General features: G+C 45.6%; 1 protein-coding gene across 3 annotated transcripts in view; it reads right to left on the bottom strand.

The window, feature by feature from the left end:
- ALKBH8 (alkB homolog 8, tRNA methyltransferase) overlaps window positions 1-21,395 on the bottom strand; it is a 164,017-nt gene that overhangs the window by 67,990 nt on the left and 74,632 nt on the right. For all 3 annotated transcript variants that reach the window (XM_063951577.1, XM_063951575.1, XM_063951576.1), the window contains 2 exons: window positions 16,608-16,678; window positions 2,428-2,534 (listed from right to left, as the gene is read on the bottom strand). In XM_063951577.1, the coding sequence (XP_063807647.1) occupies window positions 2,428-2,534; window positions 16,608-16,678 (178 nt within the window). The remainder of the gene's footprint in view (window positions 1-2,427; window positions 2,535-16,607; window positions 16,679-21,395) is intronic.

Below are 21,395 nucleotides of genomic sequence, written 5' to 3' on the forward strand. Positions count from 1 at the left end.
CTTTATCAACGTGCTATTTATCACTTTTCAAGGCTAGTGCATCTCCCCCTCAGAATGGAGAGTGCACATGAAATGTATTGCAGGGGTGTACCTTACCAATTCATTTGTACGGGTAAATCATCTCACGTAAATTACAAAATAAGCCAACAAACATATCTAGGCAAAAAAAAAGTAAAAAGAAAGCTCTCAGCGCCGTTCTGACCAGTAAACCACAAGAGATGAGAAAACATTATCACCCTGCTGTAGGAGGGAGAAACCAAAGCACAGCTAGTTCCTGGGATTATCTCAGGGGAAATCAATGAGATGGGGTGTTATCCGCAGGATATTGCAGACTGTGATTAATCTTAATGACTCTAATAAGAGAAAAATTTCAATTTGCAGCTGTCTCCGTACTTTAATTACTGCGTTCCATAGGAAAAAAAATCCCAGCGGCTAATACAGTAAACATGGCAAATGGTGTATCTGCAATGGAAAGTAAATGGAGCACTTAAAGATCAAACTAACATACAGATCAAGCACGTCTGTATTAGATCAATGGTGCAATCAAGTGTCATGTGACAACAAAAACCACATAAAGGCCATATCATGTACCGATGACCATGCCCCCGTCATTATATTTCAATGACAGCAGAAGGCGTGAAGCGTAACTGGAGGGATTGAAACAGTATATCTGTCAGTCTATATTGCTGTTGGCTTCAAAGCACTGTGCTCCTTCGGTAGAACACATAAAAGGGAAATCTCATCAGATACTATAGGGTCAATTCATGAAGCAGTGAAAAGTGTACAGAAGTGAGCCAGTGGAGAAGTTGCCCATGGCAACCAATCAGCACTGAAGTAACATTTATAATTTGCATACTATACAATTGTACGGAGCAGATGATTGGTTGCCATGGGCAACGTCTCCACAGGCTCTCTTCTCCACTCTCTTCACTGCTTCATGAATAGATCCCTATATAGCTAAATAAAAGTAACATTTATTGTGTAACAGCTGTATTTATTCTTGTAAACTCACTGTTTTACATACCTGCTGTTAATATTGCCATTTTCTGGGCATTAATAGATGGGTTATCATCCCAAGTACTGACAGAAGTATGCTCACTGCGTGAAACTTAAGACAGCCCGCAAGACAGCTCACAGTACAGCCCGCAACAATAGCTAGTTTATATAACAGCAGACTGAAAAAAAACAGAAGTTCCCAGCTGGAGTTGAGCCGGCTGAGGAAAGTGAAGCTGTCGGATTCATCGGAGAGATCAACTGGCAGGCAAACTAGGTTGACGTTTCAGCAAACGCCACTAAGGGGTTGTGGCTTGACGCGTTTCTCAGCCAATCTACTGACGCTTCATCAGCAATCTAGAGACTAATCTCACAGCTGCACCAAGTACCTTGCTTGAAACAGCTTTTATCACTGCTATGCATCAATCACCATAACAGCAGTGCCAGATGGCTACATGCACAACAGTTCAACAAATCAATATGTTTTACTGTAATCCGCAAACTTTGTTTATTTGATAGAATGTATAATTTCATTGTGATGTTTTATTGTATTATTAAACCAATGTCATTAATCCCTGCAAGTACACAGCGCTCCAATTGTACTTTTCTTCCTATTTTTTTTTTTTTTAGATGGTCAGCTCCTCTTTTTGGAAGCGGCAGTCTACAATCGAAGGATCTTTTTGAAAATTAGTTTAGAAAAGTGTTAAAAGCTTCCAAAGTGCCTTCTATTCAATATGTATTGGTTTGCTTGAGTATAAATACTATGTAAGTAATTTTATTAGTAAGTATTAGACAGAATAATAGGGACACAAATGTATAGCTGATTTTCCCTAGAAAAGAGTGCGGTAATAAGTAGAATGTCTAGATTAGCTGATTACTCAGGTTGTGCAATTAAATGATCGCTCCAATCAGGACTGAAAATTTAGTTTAGGAGGGAGTTTCATGTGCCAATATAAAAAAATAAAAAATAAAAGTTGCATGGACTGTGGACACGCCATTTGCCAGTCCCGCTGGTGTCCCTGTAGAGTGTAGCCTATAGCGGATCCATGCCACACACCTCTCCTCTGTCCGCTCAGAATAAGAGTGAGTGGATGCTGAACCCCCTCTCTCATGAATTTGCTATGAGAATGGAGGATGGGCAATGAAACCCGACTGGCAAAGGAGAGAAGAGTGCGATATGGCACTGTCACAGCCAGCAAGGACTCCGACAGGTCCTACAAATGGTGCATCCATGTTACATACTATTTGAGCTTTTATATTAACTTCACACAATGATATTTTTGATTTGGATGGAGATATTTAATGCTAGATTTCAAAACTGCAAGAAAACTGCACTCAAACACTTTACCATCCAAACGTAAAACATGTAATTACTAATTACACAAAAGCACCCCATACAATGGCAGATTGTCCGTGCTTCTTTCTCATACATACCCATGTGTCCACAGATGTCTAGACTCTCCGCTCATCACCAGCAAACTGCGCCGCGGCAGCATAACCGGCACACTAGAGCCACTTGGAGGCTTGAAGTCCATGACAATCTGTAGATGAATATGTAATAGTACTCAGTGACGTTTTCAGCATAATATTTTGCAAACCTACAGCTGGAATTTTAATTATTTAGGAGAGAAACTATTTATGCTTGTTAAATCCTACCATTACCCTTCTAATATCTGCTGATTCCCCTGCATTAAAGCAGCAATCCCATAAAAATATAGATGTTTTAAACATAAATCATTCTGGCAGGTTATAAGATGACTCTTAAATATTTAACATTTCTCCCTGATTTGTTTCAGGTTGCTATTAATGGTTATAATTTTGTGAATGAGCAGAGAAGCTTTGGAAAGCTCCCCTGAGCTCTATCAGCACTGTGATATCTTCCCCATCTTTCAACCCCCTCTGCCATTACATGACCTGCAGAGAGCTGTGAGCATGTGGTATTCTAGCAGACTGTGAAAATGACTGTCAGCCATATTTGTTTTCCATCCAGAGAGATACTGTAGGATAGGAGGTAATGCTCTGTAGGCAGATAGCTTAGAAAAATATAAAGATGCTCATTAAAGAAATGAAACAGTAGTTTTACTGATTTAATAATATTTCAAAAGATAACGTATCATTAATCGTATAGCCACAAAAAAACAACTTCAATATCAATTTTTATTCTTTTTTTTTTTTTTTTTTAAGTCACAGAATATAAAGTGCGTTGATATTTTTGGGGCGAGTAAACTTAAGAGACATTATTTATGCTCATTTCCCAGCAGAAGAAAAGTCACAACGCTGACATATACTGTATTAAACAAAAAAAAACAACCAGCAGCGGCTGACACCAAGCTTTCCCCACAATGCCCTCTTTGAGTTTTCATTGCTGGATATCTACAGATTGCAAAATGCCTGGAGGCCCAGTTTGTACTCTGTCAGTTTGTGGCATGTAAATTTCACTACATCCACATTTCATGCTTACACAAGCTGTTCCATAGGAGTATGACAACAGACAAGACTTACGACACGAACACATAAAACAAGGACGACCTTGGTTAGTACACATAGACAGAATGATAATGACGCACATCTGCCCAAAGCTTTATTCCAATGTTGTGTATTCTGAAGAAAGAGAAAGTTCTCCGGGGTTGCTGGAGGCTACGGATCCAGTTACAGAGTAACTAGTGTGACAGCCATTATAGAACTATGGTTAGCATGGGTGGATGCGTACCTAGCAGTCATGTCAGATAATACAGATAGTGGCATTTATTTCAATGAGATTGAGGTGTCTAGAATTACAGTCCTCATCAGGTGCAGATGTGGAGGCCACCTAAGACCCCATATGAGCATCTCAAACATTCCTGAGGGACTAGAAACACTGAGTGGACTGTTCAAATGGGATGTAGTTATGTGACTACCGATCAGGAGACCGCCGGTCACATTATCGACGGCTACATCCCACCCCCCTCTAAATCCTGACAGTCGGCATGCCAACTAGCAGGGACTATTCCCACTTGTGGGTGTCCATGACACCCCTAGAGTGGCAACAGAACCTGTGGCGAGTACAGCTCGCTTCCGAGCCTGCAAGGGGCTTGTTGAGATCGCCTCCCCGTCGACATTCCGCCGTTGGGATCCCGCGGTCGGTATGCTGACTGCCGGGATCCCCAGCAGCAGTATCCCATATCCAACCCGTTCAAGTTATGTAGCAAAGTAATCACCTGTGTTCAAGCATTTATAGCCTTAAAACCTGGACTGTTAGTGTGACTTTAAGACCAAATTTGTGAACCTTTGGTGTAGTAGAATGTATTGTCCTTCAAGTCCACTTATATTGTAAGAAAATCTTAAAACCTTCCCCTTGCACAAACTGAGATGCATTAGGGCCAATACACAGATGATTGTGTGTCTTGTACTAAGCATGCTCCTGGACCAAGCACGTGCTCCTACGGACAGTGCAGAGCTATTCAGTCGCTTCTCCAATTAGAACTGAAGCAGCGTAACTAGGCTGTAATGTTCTCACGTAGGCAGTATTCACAAGGGGAATCGTGGGCTTGTGCCATAAGTAAAAGTACAGCTGTTTTTAGATGAGTCTTTTGAACCAAGCATAGGGCTAAAAGTGTGCCCGGGTATCAATCCAGGTATACCCATAGAGGGGTGGATCGGCTGCAGATGTGTGTACAAATCTGCCTATAGACAAATATACTCATTTACTTCTGTACATGCAGGGCCTAAGTCAGATGTGGGCGGAGGTTGCATCGCTGCTAACTTGAAAGCAGCAGTGATGCACTAGTATGGTAATACAGCAGGAGGCGTCTGGTGTAATGAGACTCCTCCTGCATGCATGTGTGATGCTAGGATGCAGCATCGGATCACATGCAATACTATCGGCCAGCTTCCTAACCCATGTAGTCAAGCAAGCCGGCTCTCCGCAGGTCCTACAAAGGCGCCAGGAAATCTCCATCTTCCGACGGAGACCCTGTCCTCGCCACTCCCCCAAATCGTTGGCGACATACCTATATTTTGGGAAATGAAAGATGTTGCTGCTCCGCCCCAGACGGCTGCAAACTGTCAATCAACTGACATCTGCAGCAGATCTGCTACCGACATGGCAGGACCCGTACTGCATGGAGGTCATTCCGAGTTGTTCGCTCGCTAGGCGATTTTAGCAGAGTTGCTCACGCTAAGCCGCCGCCTACTGGGAGTGAATCTTAGCTTCTTAAAATTGCGAACGATGTATTCGCAATATTGCGATTACAAACTTCTTAGCAGTTTCTGAGTAGCTCCAGACTTACTCGGCATCTGCGATCAGTTCAGTGCTTGTCGTTCCTGGTTTGACGTCACAAACACACCCAGCGTTCGCCCAGACACTCCTCCGTTTCTCCAGCCACTCCCGCGTTTTTTCCGGAAACGGTAGCGTTTTTTCCCACACGCCCATAAAACGGCCTGTTTCCGCCCAGAAACACCCATTTCCTGTCAATCACACTACGATCGCCGGAGCGAAGAAAAAGCCGTGAGTAAAAATACTACCTTCATAGCAAATTTACTTGGCGCAGTCGCAGTGCGAACATTGCGCATGCGCACTAAGCAGAAAAACGCTGCGATGCGAAGAAATTTACCGAGCGAATGACTCGGAATGAGGGCCCATATGCACAGTACAGGTCCTGCACACGAGCAGCATCAGTACTTTGTGACATGTGAAGCTCCTACGTTGGGACCTGAATCAGGTCTGCAATGTGGGACCAATAATGTCCGGCTTGTGTTCAACTACACATTGGTCCCATCGTGCCTCCAAAGAGGATTTTGCCCCGCGCCTCATCTCTCTTTACACTTTGTAAATTATCTCCAGGGGAGATTTTGTATGTTGCTCCAATATGCATGAGACTACAGACCAGTGGGGAGATCAAACCTTGGAGAGAGATAAAGTGTCAGCCAATCAGCTCCTAAAGGTGGGTACATGTCTAAAGATTAATCTGAGCATTCTCAAAAAGAAAAGAAGCGCTAGTAAACAGGTCATTTAATAAGGAAAATATTAATAATAATACAATCACACTGGCTGGTAAAATCAATGAAAATAAAACTTTATTTTTTGACTACGAATCATTAGTGAAGCAGTCAATGTATTAATAGCATGCGGTCAGATGTTTAACCAACATTCCTGCAGCAGGGTACACTGGGGTTTCACAGGGATAACATCAGGGTGTAGAGTTGGATCTTGATCCGAGGCACCAACAGGCTAAAAGCTTTGACTGTTCCCAGGATGCATAGCGCCGCCTCCTCTATAACCCCGCCTCCGTGCACAGCAGCTCAGTTTGTAAGTTGGTGCCTGCAGTGCAGGCATCTAACAGGGAGGGCTGCGCTGAGCAGCCCTGAAAAGAACTTTTAAGAAGACAGAAGACTTCAGGGGCCGCAGCATAGGCACTTACAAGTGTTATATGTAATTTTGAGATATCATGCTGCGGCTCCCTCACCACCCCCGGCGGCGCTGCATACTCCCACGCCCTGGTTGCCCGGTACTTACAGCGGAGGGCTCCGATTCTCTATAGAGCACACACACTTGCCACTGCTCTCCGGGATCGGAGGGAGGAGGTAAGAGGGTCAGAGGGTAAGAGGGTCCCCCAGGCGGGACCCGCGAAAATCGCAATCCGGTGCGGTCTTTAGGAGACGGACCACGTGCGCTGGCGTGGACACTGTGGCCATACAGGGACCCCACTAGACCACCAGGGCAAGGGCACAGGTCGGATTCTCTAAAAATCCGTTCTGCTAAGGCCCGCAGTACCCGAAGTCCAGCAAAGGCATAAGGCTCTGACCAGTAGCCCCTCCCCCAGCCCCAGGCGCCATTTACTGCTAATGTTCCCGCCCTGGAGCTGCATCTCTCTGTCTCCCTCACTCCTTGTCAGCGTTTGGGCACCATTACACACATGCTGAGCTGACTTTGGGACTGCTGGGCAATGTCTCTTCTGTAAAGCCGCCTGCATCATCAGCGCTGTGCATTTACAGGACACTTAAGTATTCTACATGTCTTTAGACAGTGTTAGTTAAGAACAAGTGCATACATTCACAGATATTTTGTACAAGTACCCTGGGATATATATCCAGTCTTTACTGTGCATTGTTATATCTAAATATCTACATAGCTTTACTTAGTAGTACAGTTACTTAGTATTGCTAGTCCAGTGCAGTTTTATTGTTGTTTTTGATAATTTCTGCATTGTACATGTGACTGTGTGTGTGCCAATAGCTGCTGTGTGATTTCCATTCCGTGTATCTCACACAGTGGCGGAACTACCACCAGTGCAAGCTGTGCCTTGCACTGGGGCCCGCTGCTGTCAAGGGGCCCAAAAGCCAGCGCGGCATGTAATGAGTCAAACTAACTCATTACATGCCGCCTGCCCACAGCACACAGCGGCCAGTCCGGGGCCATATTGTGAGCAGGACAGTGTGCGCCAGTGGCCTCCTTACCACTACCTCGCTGCCGCTTGTGTCCCTGTGGAGGCCTCCCCCTGACAGCTTGCGGAGCGCGCGCTGGACCTGACTCCCGCTTGTGCTCCTGCCATATCCTGGAGCTGCTGCCCGCCATCGCGGTACAGCAGCGCCGAGTCCACCTGCGCTCCCCGACTGTAATTGGTGTCTCTGCGGTGGGGTCTCCTCTTGGCAGCCTGCCGGATGTCATCTGGCTCCAGCCCTGACTCCTGCTGCCGCTTGTACAGCTGCCAGATCCCAGAGCTGCCGCCCGCCATCCTGATAACGGGGCTGAGTGCTCCGGTGCCCTCCCTGGCCTCTTGGGCTATTTGTCCTCCATACAGCTGCCTCTGGTACCTCTCCGGGGGCCTCCCACCTTCCATAACTGGCTGCTGAGACTGCATCTGGGTCCCTCTGCTGCAGGTGGGCCTGCTGACTCCGGGACCATCCGGCCACCATTATTGGAGTGCGGGCTGCTTGATTCTACACCTCCCTCATTGTGTCCTGCCTGCTCCTGGCTTTCTCTCCTGCTACTAGAGGAATTGGGGGGAAAACATCTGCTGCCTGGTGAGTCACTGTGAGTGGAGGGAAGTTTATGAATGCAGCTCACCACTCTCTACCCCCTGTGAAGGTGTGCTCTGGTGCAAACTTGCAATTGCACTGTTCCTACCTGCTGAAAGCCTTACTGCGGCCCTACCCTGAGCCTGGACTACCTAAGGCCCAGCTGTATAAATCTGCAGTCTGTCACACGACCGTGGAGATCTCCAAAAGACCCAGTGGCGGAACTACCACCAGACAGTGCACTGTTATATGAATTGGTATTATTTTGTGGCCACACCCCTCCCCCATGAAGCCACGCCCCTATATTTTTTGCGCACGCCTACAACGCGCACTGCCCCTGTTTTTGAATAGAGTGGGGGGCTCCGATGCCGTTTCTTGCACACGGCGCTAAAATGTCTAGTTACGGCACTGTTGCTAGGTATCTATTTCCCTGGCCCTGAGCAGGTCCCCCTCACTAGATCCTCTCCAGGGGTGAGGGGGTGAACTTGGACGGGATGAGCGGGGAAGGGGGCCCAAAGCATTTTGTTGCACCTGGGCCCACCGCTTGCTAGTTCCGCCACTGATCTCACATATACTGCTATCCCTATATTCTGTACCCTGAGGGGGGCTAAGTGCGTCGGGTTATCATATAATATAGTGTTTCACAGGATATACTACTCTGGTATTTTTCTCTGTGTATTACAGTCACCATATACCTCTTAAATCCTTTGTGTGTGCTCTGCTTGTAGTCCCACTATACAGGGGGATTTTTGTCAGGTACTTTGTCTGCTTATAGTGTACTAATTTGCCCTACAGTTACGCTTTCATATAATGTCAGCTCAACAGGGTGATAATTCTATGGCAGATCCTGCTTCATGCAGTGCTACTGCCATGGATGTTTCTAAGGAGAATATTGCAACTGAGGGTTCAGGTGCTGGGGGTTTTATACCCCTCAGTCAGTCTACAGCAACTGGGGCAACTCATGACCCGCAGTGGGCTCCTTTTTCTAATTTACTGACTACACTGGTAACTAGACTTGCGCCCCCTATGGGACCTCCTGTGCCATTACAGCCACATATTGTCCCTGCAGTTAATCCGCCATGGGCAGATACTCTGTCCTCTCAGTTACAGCAATTAAATCAGTCTTTGGCTAAGCAAAATTCTAACCCTCGCCCGCCTAAGACCAAGGGGTCTTCTAAGCTGGCCATAACTTCCTCACAATCCACACATGTTTCAGATACTTCATCTGATGAAGATGGTGCATATACTGAACCCTCAGACACTGATGCAGATGCTTCTGATGGGGAATCTATAACTCAAGTGGATGTTCCTGACTTCTTGGAGGCTATCAGGCTGATTCTTCAGATTGATGATGATGAAGAATCCCCAGCTACCTCTAAGAAACCAGATAAGTTCAAGCATCAGAAGATAACTAAATTAGTTTTGACACATTCTGACCAATTAGTGGACATACGTCAGGAATCCTGGGAATATCCAGAAAAGAAATTCTCCCTGTCTAAGAAGATGCTAGCTCGAAATCCCCTCGCTGCACCGGTGGACTCCCAAGTCGCACGTCTGGTGGTATCATCTGCTCTGCCTGTCACTAACGTCACCTCTCTGAAGGAACCGACTGATAAGCGTGTGGAGGGTTGCTTGAATTCTATTTACACTCTTGCTGGAGCTGTACACAGGCCTACTACTGCGGCCTCTTGGGCCGCTAAAACTATAGAGGCCTGGGTTCAGGAAGTTGAAGCGGAACTACCGTCTAATTTTCCTAATAATGCTAGACAGTGTCTTTCATACATTATTACAGCCTCTCATTAAATTCAGGAGGCGGCATCTGATGCAGATATCCTGGCAGCCAAAGAGTCTACTATGTCTATTCTGGCTTGCCGGATCCTCTGGTTGCGGTCCTGGTCTGTAGGTCTGGACTCTAAAAAGACCTTGGAGGTGATCCCTTTTAAGGGAAACATACTTTTTGGGGAAGACCTCAATAAGATTGTTGCTGATTTAGCACCTGCTAAGACTGCATGTCTACCTAGTACTACACCTTCAGCTCCGAAGGCTAAAAGTACTTCCTTTCGTTCCTTTTGACCTCCAGGTAAATCGAAGCGTCAGGTGTACCTGAAACAGGCTCGAACTGCCAAATCCACTAAGCCCAAACCTAAACATGCCTGGGCTGCCCGTCAGCCTGCTTCTAAAACAGACAAGCCTTCTGCATGACGGGGCGGGCCTCCTCCTGGGGGATTCCAGGGTGGGAGGCCGACTTCTACAATTTGGTCAGGTATGGTTACAGACCACTTCAGACGCCTGGGTAAGGGAAGTCTTCGCTCACGGATACTCCATCTCTTTCAAGAAACGTCCCCCTCACCAGTTTAGCTTGACAAACGTCCCTGCGGACTCTCTATCTATTGGTACAATCCCTCCTGGACATGGGAGTGATAGTGCCAGTGCCTCTGTCTCAGAGAGGCAGGGGGTACTTTTCAACGCTGTTCCTAGTTCTGAAGCCGAATGGTGCTTCCCGGCCAATTCTCAATCTCAAGTCTGTGAACAAATTTGTGATGGCTTCCAAATTCCGTATGGAAAGTCTTCGCTCTATTGTTCTGGCTTTGGAGCCCAAGGACTATACGGTATTCCTGGACATACATGATGCTTACCTGCATATACCTATTGCAGTGTCGCATCAGCAATACCTGCGGTTTGCTATTGGCAACCTACATTTTCAATTCCAGGCCTTACCTTTTGGTCTGATCACGGCTCCAAGAAATTTCACCAAGGTCATGGCGGTCATGACGACTCTACTCCGCCGTCATGGTATCAGGATCCTGCCGTATCTGGATGATTTGTTGAGCCTGGCGAACTCTCCAGAGGTTCTCCTCTGTCATCTGGAACGGACGGTCCAATTCCTGCAAGCCCACGGGTGGCTCATCAACTGGAAGAAATCTTCCCTGGTCCCTGCTCAGAGCATGGTGCACCTGGGAGCACTATTCGACACCCACAACCAGCGGTTGTTTCTGTCTCCAAAGAAGGTCCTGAAACTTCAGGACAAGATAAGATGCTTCCTCTCCCGCCCACGTGTCGATACACTCGGCGATGCAAGTACTAGGCCTCATGGTGTCGGCTTTCGACATGGTAGAGTATGCTCAATTTCACTCCCGCCCTCGGCAGAGGTTGAAAATCTCCAAGTGGGACGGCCTGCCTCACTGGATCAGGACTCGCATGATCTTCTTGACTCCGGAGGTCCGCTTGTCACTAACCTGGTGGCTACAGGACCAGCAACTGAGCAGGGGTCGTCCCTTCTGGATTTCCAACTGGGTCCTTCTGACAACGGATGCCAGTCTGCGGGGCTGGGGTGCAGTGTTGGAGCAACACTCTCTTCAGGGTCGGCGGACCAGGGAAAAATCTCTCCTCCCAATAAACATTCTGGAACTGAGGGCAGTGTTCAATGCGTTGACACTAGCCCTGCCTCTAGTACAGAACAGGCCTGTTCAACTACAGTCAGACAACGCCACCACAGTGGCGTACATAAATCATCAAGGCGGCACTCGAAGCCGCATGGCAATGATGGAAGTGTCAAAAATCCTCCTTTGGGCGGAACGCCATCTGCCAGCCATATCGGCAGTGTTCATTCTGGGAATCCACAACTGGGAAGAGGACTTCCTCAGTTGTCAGGACGTACACGCTGGAGAGTGGAGTCTTCATACGGAAGTCTTTCAATTCCTAGTGGACAAGTGGGGCCTACCAGATGTAGACCTGATGGCGTCTCAACACAATCACAAGGTTCCGGTCTTCGGAGCAAGGACAAGGGATCCTCAAGCAGCGTTCGTGGATGCACTGGCAATTTCATGGAACTTTCGGCTGCAGTATGTGTTCCCTCTGGTGTCACTTCTGCCCAGGATGATAAGGAAGTTCAAGCAAGAAGGAGGAATCCTATTTCTAATCGCTCCAGCGTGGCCCAGACGGCATTGGTTCTCAGACCTGCAGGGTCTCTCGATGGAGCATCCTCTTCTACTTCCGCAACGCCCAGACCTCCTTGTTCAGGGCCCTTGTGTCTACCAGGATTTGGCCCGGCTGGCTTTGACGGCGTGGCTCTTGAAGCTTCCGTACTGAGGGCCAAAGGATTTTCTGAGGTGGTCATTCAAACTATGTTAAAGGCCCGTAAACCGGCGTCTGCTTGGATTTATTATAGGGTCTGGAATTCCTACTTTGCCTGGTGTGTGACTAACCATTATGACGCATACAAGTCCTGTACTGCCAAGCTTTTGGCTTTCCTGCAACAGGGCCTGGACTTAGGCCTGCTTCTGGCCTCTCTCAAGGTTCATACTTCTGCCTTGTCAATATGGTTTCAGAGAAAAATTGTAACTCTCCCTGATGTTCATACATTCACGCAGGGTGTATTACAGATTCAACCTCCCTAGGTCCCACCTGTGGCTCCTTGGGATTTGTCAGCTGTTCTGGATGCCTTACAAGAGTCTCCGTTTGAACCTCTTGAGTCTGTGGACCTTAAGTGGCTAACTCTTAAGGTCTTGTTTTTGATGGTTATTACCTCTGCTAGAGGGGTTTCAGACTTGGGTGCCGTGTCTTGTCGGTCACCCTTTTTGATTTTTCACCGTGACCGGGCGGTTCTTAAAACTAGTCCTGGTTATTTGCCTAAGGTGGTGTCGTCTTTCCACCTTAACCAGGAAATTGTGGTTCCGGCATTTACCTCTCCTGGTTTATCCTCCAAAGAGCGGTCTTTGGATGTAGTACGATCTCTCCGTATTTACGTGAAGAGAACAGCTTCTCTTAGGAGATCTGATTCCCTTGTTGTCCTTTTTGGTTTTCACAAATGTGGCTGGCAGATGGATTAGAATGGTGATTGCACATGCATATGTACAGGCTGGCCTTCTAGCTCCTGCTACCATCAAAGCCTATTCTACTCAGTCTGTTGGACCTTCTTGGGCGGCCCGCCGTGGTGCGACCCTTGAACAATTGTGCAAGGCGGCTACGTGGTCCTCAGTGAACATGTTCATAAGGTTCTATGCCTTCGACACTTCTGCCTCCCAGGATGCCTCCTTTGGACGCCGGGTTCTTGTGCCCACTACAGTACGTCCCCTCCCATGAGGAACTGCTTTAGGACATCCCCGATGTTATCCCTGTGGAACCCCAGTGTACCCTGCTGCAGAAACAGAGATTTATGGTAAGAACTTACCTTTGTGCGAGGTACACTGGGTTCCACAGGGAGCCCACCCTGACGCACTTAGCTTCTTTGGGTTTGTATGGCATTAGCTGCTGGTACCTTCTCCTGTCGTGAGAATGTAGTGTATGTGGCTACTAACGGATGTCATCTCTTTTACCTGCTACTGCATTGGACTGGTTAACAAAACTGAGCACCTGTGCACGGAGGCAGGGTTATAAAGGAGGCGGCGCTATGCATACTGGGAACAGTCAAAGCTTTTAGCCTGTTGGTGCCTCTGATCAAGATCCAACTCTACACTCTGATGTTATCCTTGTGGAACCCAGTATACCTCGCAGAAAGAGATTTAACAAAGGTAAGTTCTTACCATAAATCTCCTTTTCGCAATGCTTTTCTTGTTGCAATAATTGTCAAACCAAGCACAGGAAAGGGTTACTGAAGCAATCATTGTGTTAATAGCATTGAGAAATGTTGGCTAAAAACATCTGACCGTATGCTATTAATACAGTGACTGCTTCACTAACATTTTTCTGCGCTTGGTTGATTGGTAGTCAAATAAGAAAGTTTTATTTTCATTGATTTTATTGTTGTATTTATATTTTTATGTACCGGCTAGTATGATTGTATTATTGTTATTATTATTATTAATAATAATAATAATAATAATAATAATAATAATATTTTCCTTATTAAATTACCTGTTTACTAGTGCTTCTTTTATTTTGGATATTTGTCACATACATAAAGGGTTGAGTACTCCCTTATTGATAGCTGCTGGAAAAACAGGACGTTTATTAACTATCAGAGCCAGGTTTTTGCATTTACTATCTGTCCAATCTGTCTGGTGAGAACAAAAATTTGGTAATATATGGGAGCAAATGACAATCAACCATTGGATCCTAAACGCTGGAAAACAGGTAAAAATTATTGTTTGGAGAAATTTGTTAAATCAGATTTACCTATTTGTCTGAAAAACCATTGTCTGTTTTCCAGTGTTTGGGAGCAAAGGGTCGATTGTCATTTGCTCCCATACATTATGATATTTTTATTCCAGCCAAACAGGTTATTGCACAGATAAATCTTTGTGGGGTCTATTCATGAAGCAGCGAAAAGAGTGGAGAAGTTGCCCATGGCAACCAATCAGCTGCTCTGTATAATTTCATAGTATGCAAATTATAAATGTTACTTCAGTGCTGATTGGTCGCCATGGGCAACTTCTCCACTAATTCACTTCTACACACTTTTCACTCTTTCATGAATAGACCCCTAAGTGTGTACACAGCTTAACTGCCATTTACAGGGTGTCTATTTGAAAAATGACAGTAGGAGCTGATTGGTTGGTACTTTATCTCTGTCCAAGGTTTGATACATTTCCCCCACTTAATTACACTAGGACCATAGACCTCATGAATGATGATGTTTCTGAGTGATGTCATTGGCTACAACCTCATGTAAACTGATCCCCGTTTATACTGGTTCCAGCAACTGTGTAGTTAACCTGTGCAATTTCCATTTTCTCAAATCCCGGCTCTGTGAGGCTTCTGCAGCACCAATTTTTTCTGTTTGCTACTCATGAAAGTTAATTAGTCTGCCCAATATTAAATTAAAGAAAATGAGGAAATGGTATTTATCTTCATTGCCTTTCCTGAGGATGTTAGTAGTGTATCCCCTTTGCTATTATTTAAATTAGCTGGCAATCAAAACCCTAATTTACATTTATAACTTGGTGATAAACAATGCAGTTACTGGTGCATAGAAATGGATTTAAACTTTAAACAGAGAGCAACCAAAAAAGGCTACGGCGACAAGAAAATCCTGTAGTCAATTAAATGATTTTTATTCTCTGACACAAATCAAACAAACAGACTTACATACAATAAAAATAAAAAAAAGAACAGAACCAAAACAATCTGTAAGTCATACACATGCCACAGGGAATAAAAAAAGAACTGAATAATTCATAATAATGAAAAAAAAAATGGGAGAAATAAAATAAGTAAAAAAAAAAAAAAAAAAAGGGCGAGAGAATGAGATTTGTGCTGTATTCTAAAATGTAAAAAAAACTATTTCCCCCCACTTTATCCATGTTCTGATATGTCCTTATACACTTGCTACAGTCGCGCTAAACAGCCCATCTTGACACGCCAGGCTCCGTGTGACTCTCCCTGTGCCAAGCATCTTTCCCACTTGAAAGTCTTAGGTCGCTATTCAAATGATATACAGTATCACGTCCAATCTCCTTTCTAAAGTGCTCCCCATTATCGCGCATTTTGCATTCATAGTACACTGTAATCAGATTTAGCTGCATAATGGGTTGGGTGCCCTCGCTATCCCGGGGATAGCGAGTTGAAATGATTATACCACACCCATCAGCAGAAACAGAACGTGTGTGCAAGGGGGTGAAAAGAATTGAATACCTCCCTCAGTCGTAATGTGATACAACAAAACCACTTCAGGTAATTGCACTGATTTGCAACACTTGCACATCTGTTTGTGAGTGAGTCTCAAACTGTACAGTATAGGAAGTGCTATTATGCGGCACCTGTGGCTTTTTTGCACGTCAAGTATCGTTATGCTTCATCTGCAACTTTGTACATACTGTACTTAAAACGAATTCATCGCAGCCCGATGTCTATGGTACAGATTGAGGGGTGTTTCACTGCATCTGTTGTGTGAATAAGATACACATTTAAAGAAAAGGTCACTATGCTACACTGCTGTTCACTCGGGAGAGGCATCTCTCACCGCATGGAGTACTGAGGCTAGGAGAATGAGATCACATCTGTATTTGTGATGAATGTTTAAGATTCCTGTTGAAGGTTTTGCTAAAACAGACTACAAGGACCTTTTTCTAAGTTGGCCCTTGGTGTTATGGAATCCAAGAAAAGACGGTTCCGAAAAGAATCCATAAAATCCTTCCGTCAATTTAAGTCATGTGTGAAAACGAGATGGGTACGGGATCCGGGCGGTCAAAATACCGGGCAGAATCCAGACCGTCAGAATGTCGGCAGGGGAGCAAGCGGAACGAAGCCCCCTGGGGACTTGGTGGATCGCTTCGCTCGCCACAGGTTGTGTTCCCACTCCATTGGAGTCGTGGTCACCCAGGAGGATTCCGGCGTCAGTATTCTGACCGCCGGGATTACAACTATATCCCATGAAAACTTCATAACAATACACCAGCTATGGGATGTGGCAGAGCCTGATGGAAGCTGGGGTGGAACTGGACAAAACACCCAATAGAAACATAGCTCTAGGAAATCAATAGATTTACATTACGTGTTTTTAACATTGAAACATTTAAGAGATGGGTAAGACTTGCTCACAGTGCTGAATGGAACCACATAGAGCTATAAAGCAGACAGGAGCTCTGTCAACCAACATAAACACTCATCGTACTTGAACTAACAATCCCTGTAGAGTGTGTATATTTTTAGGGGGGATTAAATACTATTTTTTGTCTTACCTCGGCTCCCAAGCTCAATGAGATAATTTCATCTTCAAATGCTGAATGAGTATCAATGTGCGGCGGGATGCCTAGCAATAACAAAGACATACTTTTTATTCACATTTTATTCTCTTATCCAGATGGCTTGCCACAAAGTAACATATGTATATACATAACAACTTTAGGGGGGAATTCAATTAGCTGTGGTAAATAACCATGGCTAATTGATCCCCCGGGCGCTATCCAATTAGGCTAGAAAGCCGGCACTATCAGGGATTTTTATTCCACCTGCCCGGAGGCAGCTTAAAATCAAAATCCCCGATAACTGACTCGTTTTCGCAATCAATTTTTGTGCAAAAGAAAAAAAAAAAAAAGGCTGAAATTGAATTGCCTGATAAACATTGGGCAACAATTGCCCCCTTTTTTTTCACCGAAAATTGAATTACCACCTTACTCTAATTATGAAGGTCCTTTATGAAGTGTGGAATGATCTTTTGTGATTTCATACACCGTGCATTCTGCCTAAGTGCATGGGTTTGTGGTGCAGCATGGCAGGACAAAAGACATCTGCAACTACCGATGGAAGGTTGGATGGACTGATGGCACGTCTTAAAAAGCAAACAGCAGAATACGAGCCACTGCAGAAACTAGATTTGAGCAGAGGGATACTATTCACATAAGATAAAGGGGTGGAGAGAGCACATTTGTAGATATGTTCTTTACTCTGTGACAAGCAACTCTCAGTACACTTTCATTTTACACCTGCTCAGAGATCGAGTATTGGCCCTCATTCCGAGTTGTTCGCTCGCTAGCCGCTTTTCGCAGCAGTGCACACGCTAAGCCGCCGCCCTCTGGGAGGGTATCTTAGCTTAGCAGAATTGCGAACGAAGTATTCGCAAAATTGCGAATAGACATTTCTTAGCAGTTTCTGAGTAGCTCGAGACTTACTCTGCCACTGCGATCAGTTCAGTCAGTTTCGTTCCTGGTTTGACGTCACAAACACACCCAGTGTTCGCCCAGACACTCCCCCGTTTCTCCAGCCACTCCCACGTTTTCCCCAGAAACGGCAGCGTTTTTTCACACACACCCATAAAACGGCCAGTTTCCACCCAGAGACACCCACTTCCTGTCAATCACACTCCGATCACCAGAACGAAGAAAAAACCTCGTAATGCTGTGAGTAAAATTCCAAACTTCTTAGCAAATTTACTTGACGCAGCCGCAGTGCAAACATTGCGCATGCGCAGTTAGCGGAAAATCGCACCGATGCGAAGGAAAATAACGAGCGAACAACTCGGAATGAGGGCCATTGTCCTATAATATTAATGTCACTAATTGTACCTTTCAGATTCACTACAGCGGAGGAAAGCATCCATATGCTAACTTCACACTTTAATTATGTATTTATATGAATTTATATACGATCTACATTAGTCTGTACTTATGTTCTCGTTGTCCATTTACCCACTTGAACAATGCTGTTGAACACTTATGACGCCTTATATAGATATTGATCTTTGATATAACAATTTTTCATAGATTTTTATGACTATGTATACCAACACACACACACATTAGACAAACCACATTCACATGGTATTCATTGCTAGTGCTAGGGGGGCAGCTTTCTCTGGCTATAACAGAGTGTTGTATTTATGGCAAAGAGCCTCAGATGTATTAAGCCTGGAGAAGTGATAAAGCAGTGATTAGTGGGAGGTGATAATGCACCAGCCAATCAGCTCCTAACTGTCAATTTACATGTTGGAGCTGATTGGCTGGTGTGTTATCACCTTGCACTTATCACTGCTTTATCACTTCTCTAGGCTTAATACATCTGCCCCTTACGGTTTGTTAACACTTTGCATTGTCATAAAACTTTCAAGACACTGACTTTCCAAGAGATGCCAAAACGGCAACAAGGCAAGAACAGGTAAATGAACTGGAGGTAATCAAATCTGCAAGAACAGGTAAGGAGGAACAGCACACTTGTGGTGTATCCTGAACAAATTAGGACAGGGTGGGATGTTTTTAGTGTATTCAGTTCACAGTGCTTGTCTGATGGCTATTGGTATATGACTGGCAGAGAGGTAAGGGATCCCAACCCCACACACAATAAAACACACAAGTGAAAAATAGATTTGGTTTATTTAATGGGACATCATCTAGGAGACAAGTAACTGAGGGTGGCACTTCTTTCAGACTTCCCCAAGTTAATGGTGTCATCACAGTTATGTAATCACCAACACTTTCACTGAAACACCTTTTTTTTCCATGTAAGCCTCCTTATCCTCTTCTATCACAATGTATGATAACATAGTATCCTTTAATCACTGTCAAATACTAAGTAAGTGTTTAACATGCTCTAACTTCACTTATTCCCTTTTTTACCTCCTCTTTAAACCCTAGTAGCAAGTATTATCCAACCTTTACATTTTCTTTTCACCCAATCACGAACTATAACACTGGATAAACTCCTTATGATATCAGAATATCTATTACAGGTTGAGTATCCCATATCCAAATATTCCGAAATACGGAATATTCCGAAATACGGACTTTTTTGAGTGAGAGTGAGATAGTGAAACCTTTGTTTCTCTGACGTCCTAGTGGATGCTGGGGACTCCGTAAGGACCATGGGAATAGCGGCTCCGCAGGAGACTGGGCACAAAAGTAAAGCTTTAGGACTACCTGGTGTGCACTGGCTCCTCCCCCTATGACCCTCCTCCAAGCCTCAGTTAGATTTTTGTGCCCGAACGAGAAGGGTGCACACTAGGTGGCTCTCCTGAGCTGCTTAGTGAAAAGTTTAGTTTTAGGTTTTTTATTTTCAGTGAGACCTGCTGGCAACAGGCTCACTGCATCGAGGGACTAAGGGGAGAAGAAGCGAACTCACCTGCGTGCAGAGTGGATTGGGCTTCTTAGGCTACGGGACACCATTAGCTCCAGAGGGATCGAACACAGGCCCAGCCATGGAGTCCGGTCCCAGAGCCGCGCTGCCGGCCCCCTTACAGAGCCAGAAGCAAGAAGAGGTCCGGAAAATCGGCGGCAGAAGACATCCTGTCTTCACCAAGGTAGCGCACAGCACTGCAGCTGTGCGCCATTGCTCCTCAGCACACTTCACACTTCGGTCACTGAGGGTGCAGGGCGCTAGGGGGGGGCGCCCTGAGCAGCAATAAAAACACCTTGGCTGGCGAAAATACATCACATATAGCCCCCAGGGCTATATGGATGAATTTTAACCCCTGCCAGAATCCATAAAAAAGCAGGAGAAAAGTCAGCTAAAAAGGGGCGGAGCCTATCTCCTCAGCACACTGGCGCCATTTTCCCTCACAGCTCCGTTGGAGGGAAGCTCCCCTGGCTCTCCCCTGCAGTCACTACACTACAGAAAGTGTTAAAAAAAGAGAGGGGGGCACTAATTAGGCGCAGTATTAACAATACAGCAGCTATAAGGGGAAAAACACTTATATAAGGTTATCCCTGTATATATATAGTTCTCTGGTGTGTGCTGGCAAACTCTCCCTCTGTCTCCCCAAAGGGCTAGTGGGGTCCTGTCCTCTATCAGAGCATTCCCTGTGTGTGTGCTGTGTGTCGGTACGTTTGTGTCGACATGTATGAGGAGGAAAATGATGTGGAGGCGGAGCAAATTGCCTGTAATAGGGATGTCACCCCCTAGGGGGTCGACACCTGAGTGGGTGAACTGTTGGAAGGAATTAACAGTGTCAGCTCTTTACAAAAGACAGTGGTTGACATGAGACAGCCGGCTACTCAGCTTGTGCCTGTCCAGACGTCTCATAGGCCGTCAGGGGCTCTAAAGCGCCCGTTACCTCAGATGGCAGATACAGACGCCGACACGGATACTGACTCCAGTGTCGACGGTGAAGAGACAAATGTGACTTCCAGTAGGGCCACACGTTACATGATTGAGGCAATGAAAAATGTTTTACACATTTCTGATAATACGAGTACCACCAAAAGGGGTATTATGTTCGGTGAGGAAAAACTACCTGTAGTTTTGCTGAATCTGGGAAATTAAATGAGGTGTGTGATGAAGCGTGGGTTTCCCCCGATAAAAAAGTTATTGGCATTATATCCTTTCCCGCCAGAGGTTAGGGTGCGTTGGGAAACACCCCCTAGGGTGGATAAAGCGCTCACACGCTTGTCAAAACAAGGGCTCTACCCTCTCCTGAGATGGCCGCCCTTAAGGATCCTGCTGATAGAAAGCAGGAGGGTATCCTAAAATGTATTTACACACATACTGGTGTTATACTGCGACCAGCAATCGCCTCAGCCTGGATGTGCAGTGCTGGGTTGGCGTGGTCGGATTCCCTGACTGAAAATATTGATACCCTAGATAGGGACAGTATATTATTGCCTATAGAGCATTTAAAAGATGCATTTCTATATATGCGTGATGCACAGCGGAATATTTGCCGACTGGCATCAAGAGTAAGTGCGTTGTCCATTTCTGCCAGAAGAGGGTTATGGACACGACAGTGGTCAGGTGATGCGGATTCCAAACGGCATATGGAAGTATTGCCTTATAAAGGGGAGGAGTTATTTGGGGTCGGTCTTTCAGACCTGGTGGCCACGGCAACAGCTGGGAAATCCACGTTTTTACCCCAGGTCGCCTCTCAACATAAGAAGACGCCGTATTATCAGGCGCAGTCCTTTCGTTCCCATAAGGACAAGCGGGCAAAAGGTTCCTCATTTCTGCCCCGTGACAGAGGGAGAGGAAAAAGGCTGCAGAAATCAGCCAGTTCCCAGGAACAGAAGCCCTCTCCCGCCTCTGCCAAGCCCTCAGCATGACGC

The sequence above is a fragment of the Pseudophryne corroboree genome, chromosome 2 (genome assembly GCF_028390025.1).
Source record: "Pseudophryne corroboree isolate aPseCor3 chromosome 2, aPseCor3.hap2, whole genome shotgun sequence".
NCBI lineage: Eukaryota > Metazoa > Chordata > Amphibia > Anura > Myobatrachidae > Pseudophryne > Pseudophryne corroboree.